The sequence below is a fragment of the Buceros rhinoceros genome, unplaced genomic scaffold (genome assembly GCF_000710305.1).
Source record: "Buceros rhinoceros silvestris isolate BGI_N320 unplaced genomic scaffold, ASM71030v1 scaffold16081, whole genome shotgun sequence".
NCBI lineage: Eukaryota > Metazoa > Chordata > Aves > Bucerotiformes > Bucerotidae > Buceros > Buceros rhinoceros.
In genome coordinates this window covers 270-6,164 of record NW_010392635.1, presented here as the reverse complement: position 1 = coordinate 6,164, position 5,895 = coordinate 270, and the positions used below count along the sequence as shown (strand labels likewise).

The 5,895-nt window shown below is 36.9% G+C and overlaps 1 protein-coding gene across 1 annotated transcript; it reads right to left on the bottom strand.

Moving 5' to 3' along the window:
* Window positions 1-3,773: 3,773 nt before the first annotated feature.
* On the bottom strand, window positions 3,774-5,661 carry LOC104500849 (autophagy-related protein 2 homolog B-like). Its single transcript, XM_010144570.1, has 2 exons — window positions 5,510-5,661; window positions 3,774-4,729 (listed from the first exon to the last, which is right to left on the bottom strand). Exons 1-2 carry the CDS (start codon window positions 5,633-5,635, stop codon window positions 4,499-4,501), a joined length of 357 nt encoding a protein of 118 aa, XP_010142872.1. The 5' UTR covers window positions 5,636-5,661; the 3' UTR covers window positions 3,774-4,498.
* Window positions 5,662-5,895: the final 234 nt, after the last annotated feature.

Here is a 5,895-nt window from a genome sequence, read left to right as displayed (position 1 = left end):
TGGCAGCCAATAAAGCTCTGAAGTCTCCACTAGGTGTGGAGGTAAGAAATGCATACTCGCGATGCCTGAACGGGGCAAGAGGCCTAAGGGAGACACAGGGAGTGATCACACAGAGTGCGCCTTGTTGCTGCACAACAGAGGTGGGTTAGTTTTATCAAACAGGTTAATTTATTTCCTCGCTTTTCACCTCTGTGCAATTCTAAAGCTTCCTCTTTTTTCCAAGAATAAAACTTTTTAATTTTTGAGGTACAGCTGTATAGCCAGGTAAGTAAAAAGCTTTGCAGTAAACTCTTGTTATTTTGGGAGACTGTTTTCTGTATTAGTTCTATTCATGGGTAGAGAAAACCAACTCAAGGAACAAATTAAGATATTTATTTATGTATTGTTACAAATTTGTGGTTTTTCCATTAAATGTATTTAACAGGACAACCTATTTGCACTCAGGCCTTTCAGCATTTTAATAAGCTAAAATATACACTTTTGGTGTCATATAAATTATGGTGAAAAATAATTCTCAAAGACATACTGAGGGGACAAGAACTTTAAGCAAAATAACTCAAGCTGAAATAGTCAATTCCCTTCAACAGCGATTCCCATTTCAGGAGATTATATTCTTTACACTAGCAAACTATATACAAACAATACCACAAAACTACTATAAATGGAAAAATGTAAAAAATATACACAAACATATACATAAATTGCCATGTTTGTCTGAGCTACCTTACTATTAAGAAATCCAGTACAAATGAACGATTTCTATTTATGTACTTAATTTGTAGTATCTAATTTTTTAACTGTAAACAAGATTCAGATGTACAGCAACTTAAAACAGTTGTCAGAAGCTTAAATCATGAGGCCTGGGGACTCAGAGAACTATGCACACTAGGGATGCAAACTGACATACGTACTCACATCTTCTCTGACAATGCTTGTATTGCTGAGATTTAGGATATTTTAAAGATTTAGAAGCATTTAACTACTCTAAACAAATCCTTGGATTTCACCGTTTCAAAAAATGCACACATTTCAGTACTCAAGGAAAAAGCAGGATCACATTTGCAGGTATGTGGATTACGTTCAAAAGAATGTCTTGTTCATCACCACTCAACAGCTTTTTGGTTTATTACAAAACCTTTCTTGGCAACTCAATTAAGCAACTGTAAATGAAAGCAGGCAATGAATGTTCACAATCAACCACTTAATGAGATAATAGAAACAGACACATCCCTGAAGCACATACAAACTCACTGGTGACTGACCTAATGCTTATCATTAGGCCAGTACACACAGGGTACACAGCACCTAAAAAGCTGCAGTATTTAGGAACGTCAGCAGGTTATTGGAAAGGAAATGGAAGCTGCCTTCGCATGGATTTGACGATTTGTTGCTCTCGGTCACTGCACGTTTCAGGTACTTCCCAGTCACTCATCAATGTAGTATCTGAAGTGCCAGGATGCTTAAGAAAGCCCAGGATGACAATTCTGTCTATCAAGACCAAGTAATAGTAGAAGCAGTAGTAGTGTTAGTCAGTTCAACATCAGAGAATTTGAACACTAAACACGGACTGTGCCAGTTTACATCCACTACAAACATGAAAAGTGCAGGTATCTATAGCAACTGATTTCAGTGGAAAATCCAAGTACAACAACAATTTTGCAGATCTCCTCATGCTAACAGAGAATACAGTAGTGTATCCACAGGCTTTCATTTCCAGGAAGTAACTCCAGAGTGAAATCTCATTTTACTTTAAGTGCTTAAAAACTCTTACAGTATTGAGTAGAGCATTTGATCAGTACCTTCTCATACACAATATATATTCTTTATTTAAAACACAAGCCACTCCATACAAGACATATTTTGAAAACAAGGTCCTAATGTAAAGACTAGGTTGCTGAGTTCTGTGGGGTTTGGGGTTTTTTAGACATTTCAAAACACTGCATGGTCGTGATACAACTGAAAAATGCTGCAGAGTTTACATCCAAAAATTATAAACTGCTTGTAAAAATAAACGTTGGAAAAAAATTTAAATCAATTCCACTGAAAAGGCTTAATAAAGTGCAAGCAGTAAATACAAGGGTTTACATAGCAAAAAAGTGAAGTTTAATAAATTTGTACAATCTATGTTGCTGACAATGAGACACTCTATAAAAATGTTTTACCTTGACAGCACGCCCTCATATAAAAATATATTCTAATTGCATTGCAGTACAATCAGATCATGACAGAACTGAAAATGAAACGAATGCTGAAATGCCACCACTCCTTTTCAGCAATGCTAAAAAGGAAGAAAATATGTGAATTTACACAATTACAGTATACTCCAATTAACTGGACGAACTGGGTCAGCTGAAATTACACAGTATGGTAATAGTAAATGAAAATGATGCGTTGCTACTTACTTGCATTGACTCATCGCCACTTCTTGAGAAGGCTTTCAGGAGGTGCCAAATAGCAAACGTGAAACTCATTCCTGTGCAAAATGCTGACAGTTTGAGCTCTCACTAAAACACAGCTCTCATTCCTGGACAGAAGTATGAACGGCAGCAAGTGTTCTTACACCAGAAAATACTATGTCATCACATCTGCAAGGATTTGTCCTCTCAAAAGCACCTTTCTGCTTACAGCAAGTTGTTTTACTGAAGTGACCAGGTCTTCAAAGCATACCACAACGTCGATGATTCCAGTGAAGGAAACAAAACTGTCATCTCTTCTGTCACCCAATGCAAGATTTTTTTTTAATGAAAAATAATAAAGCAGACTGCAGAAGTCTTCCCAACAGAGGGGACATTGTCAAATCCTCTACCCTCCGACCGGATTCTTTGGTGTTCAGGAACAGTAGTATGATATCAGGATTAACAAGCAGTAACTTCTTTCCTTCATACACTCCTATTTGTCCTCTAAGTCCCATCAGTGTTGTTTTTGCTAGCAGCAGGTATTAAATAGAGTGAAACTACTTCCTCATTGCCCTTAGAGAGTGAAGACTTATCAACAGCCTCTGATGTCCCTTTTTCAGTGATTTTCCACATAGCGTATTTGCAGGATTTCCACTTACGACAAGCACAGGACTATGTCAAACTTAGGTTCTGGCTCATCATCCAGAGTGTTAAGTTGTTGAAATTCAAAATGAGTATTTTTCTATTCAGAACAGCCTTTATATTTTATCCTCCAGTTTTTGCTATTACAGGGGAAAAAAGTTTATTCTTGCACAACTAGTGCTGAGCCTTTTAACGGTCTAGAAACAGCACAATGTTAGTTGCTTAATAAAGCTCTGTGGAAACCCTGGTCACCTATTAATCCGTGCATAGTATCAGTACCAACTTCGACTTTTGAACTTCTGTTGTCCTTTTTTTAAAAAAAAAAAATCCTCTCACCCATCCCCAGTTCCAATTAAATGACTCCAAATACTCATCATCAAATATCTGACACATGATTTATATTAAATATCTTGTGAGAGCAGCAACTTTGCAACAATGTGAACTTTAAATAAAAGCAGATTATTAATGTCTGCATAGAATTTATCTATCAAATTATGAAATAATTTGGTTTTACTTAGGATTTCTCATTCTTACAAAGAACTGTTGGCCACAATAATATTTAACTGCTGTTTTCCTGAAGAATAGTTATTTTTAGCAATTTAATTAGTATAACAGAAGACAAAAGTGGGTTTACATATGAGTAGTTTAAACAAATTTAAGACACTTTTCTGTAGGATCATCATCAAATGATGTTCTTTTCAATAATTTGTGTAAGCTTCTAAACCACATAAAGGATAATGCACATTACATTTTATTCACACTATAAAAAAAAGCACAATGTACAGGCCACATTCTTTAAAGTGCAACTCAACAGACCATTTCTGCCACATTCAGACCCACAAAAGTAGGTATTTAGTATTTAGGAACAAATCCTGTTCATAGGCATATCAACATTGAATCTAAATTCTGAATGGTTATCAAGCTTGCCCTTGTTGTAAGTGCCACACTAGATGCGATGCTTATGACCACTAACCGATATTATCTGCTTCCATATTACACAGCCTTCATGTCTCACATCCAAAATGGAAGTTTTTATGCTTTAGTCAGTGAAGAACATCTGCAGAGCTCTTCATTGAACTCAGTTCTTTGACTATGCTCAGAAAACATCTTTAAAGTGTACTTTGTTTCACCATACAGGCTACTACTTCAGATGTTAAATTTACCAAGAATAACAGGGTAAATGGAACAGAGCAAGCATGTCTCTGAGTTGGCAGCGCATGCTTCGCTATGTTCGGCACTACCTACCAAATGTATTGGTAGCACATAGTAAATGCAAGTAGCAATTTGCTTTTCACTTCATAAATATTTTTGGTTGGATATTTTGCTAATAATAGTTGAAAACCTCATTTGTTCCTGAGATTAGCATGACAAAACAAAGCAACTTCCACCTAAAGCTGCCAATCGGAGAGTCTTCTGCATTTCCAGCCTTTCTACCTGCCTACTGAGCCAGATTTATAATCTCAATCCTCCCCAAGGCGCCACTTCTGAGACTCTTCTTGACGCACATCAGGCCTGATCTGGTTTCTCATTCCACCCAGAACATTTGAGGTTGCCTCTGTTGCAACGATGAAAGGTTTCACCACAGTTGGTGGAATTTGGCGGAGGACTCCTCCTACTGCTCCAGTTACACCTCTGTTTTCATGCTCACGAGCAGCAGTCTCATAGATGGTTTGGGCTGTGTCCGTAATTCCCTTCGAGAAATTAATAGAAATCAGAAACACTGAAAACAGAAAAAGCAACCTCTCCTAATTTTAAGGGAAACCTAAACTGCTCAGCATTTGTCCTCTGTATTATTTGTATTATAACTGTAGTACAACCATACTGATACAAGTATGATTTAATTCTTCTAATGAGGTTAAAATAACATGACTATGAACGTAGAGATGAAAATTTTTCATTAACTTCTGGTGGCACTTCTTATGCCTAAGGGAAGAAGCTGTGGGGTACTGTGAGCTATTAAAATACAGAATTCACTGAAAACTACCCAGCTGAGACCTAACTTCCTAGACATGGTATCAGGTGTAACTAATTAAAAGTACACTACAGAATACCAGCATTCTACTTTTTAATACACTGTCATGGTAAAGAGAGCTTTCACTTTTTTTAACTCCAGCATTATACTTAAACTCTGACAACCTCAGAATTAACAGTAACTGGGAAGGGAAGGCAGGAAGAGAAGGACAGGCAACGCAAAGTGGGAAGTCTGGCTTACGTGTCTCAGAATTAACTGTAAACATTCATAACTGTAGAGGACTGAAGCACTTATCTGCATAACATCTTAGTTTATTTCTGCTTCACTGATTCTTCCATGCAGGGTTTCTGTTAGTTTAAGACTACCCATGAAGACAATGGTGTTCAAAACTTAAATCCCCTTCTTCATGTGGTCAGCTTAAAATAACATCTAATATTTTATTTGCTGTCTTACGAACTAATTCTTAAGCTTGGTTAAGAATAATTACTTTTGCACTCACCTCTTTTACTACACTGTATGCTTTGGCTACACCTTCCCGTAGGTCTACTGGCTGATGAGCTAAACGATGGCGAGGGAATCGTTTCATCTTTTTTGCTTCAATAAAAGTAGGCCCTGGTGATACCATGTCATATGCAGTTTCTGCAGCTGCCTGAAGAGCAGAAGCGAATGCAAAATACGTAAGAACCCTTATAGCATCTGATCGCAAATTTAAACCACTAGCAGGGTGACATAATTGGAATAAAAGAATTCTGATTACACAAATAATATTCCTTTATGGCAGATTAAGGTTTTGTACAAGAACTTCTGCAATGGGTGCAGCTGTAACTAAACTGTAAATTCCGTAACGAAAGAATGAATGTTTTAGGTTTTGGTAGGGGTTCTTCC

What these genes read in the sequence shown, in the direction of transcription:
- LOC104500849 (XM_010144570.1), bottom strand. Translation starts at nt 5,635, where the DNA reads ATGGTATCACCAGGGCCTACTTTTATTGAAGCAAAAAAGATGAAACGA. An exon ending in CATACAGTGTAGTAAAAGAG is followed by an intron (nt 4,730 to 5,509) that starts GTGAGTGCAAAA and finishes AATTTCTCGAAG; the next exon opens with GGAATTACGGACACAGCCCA.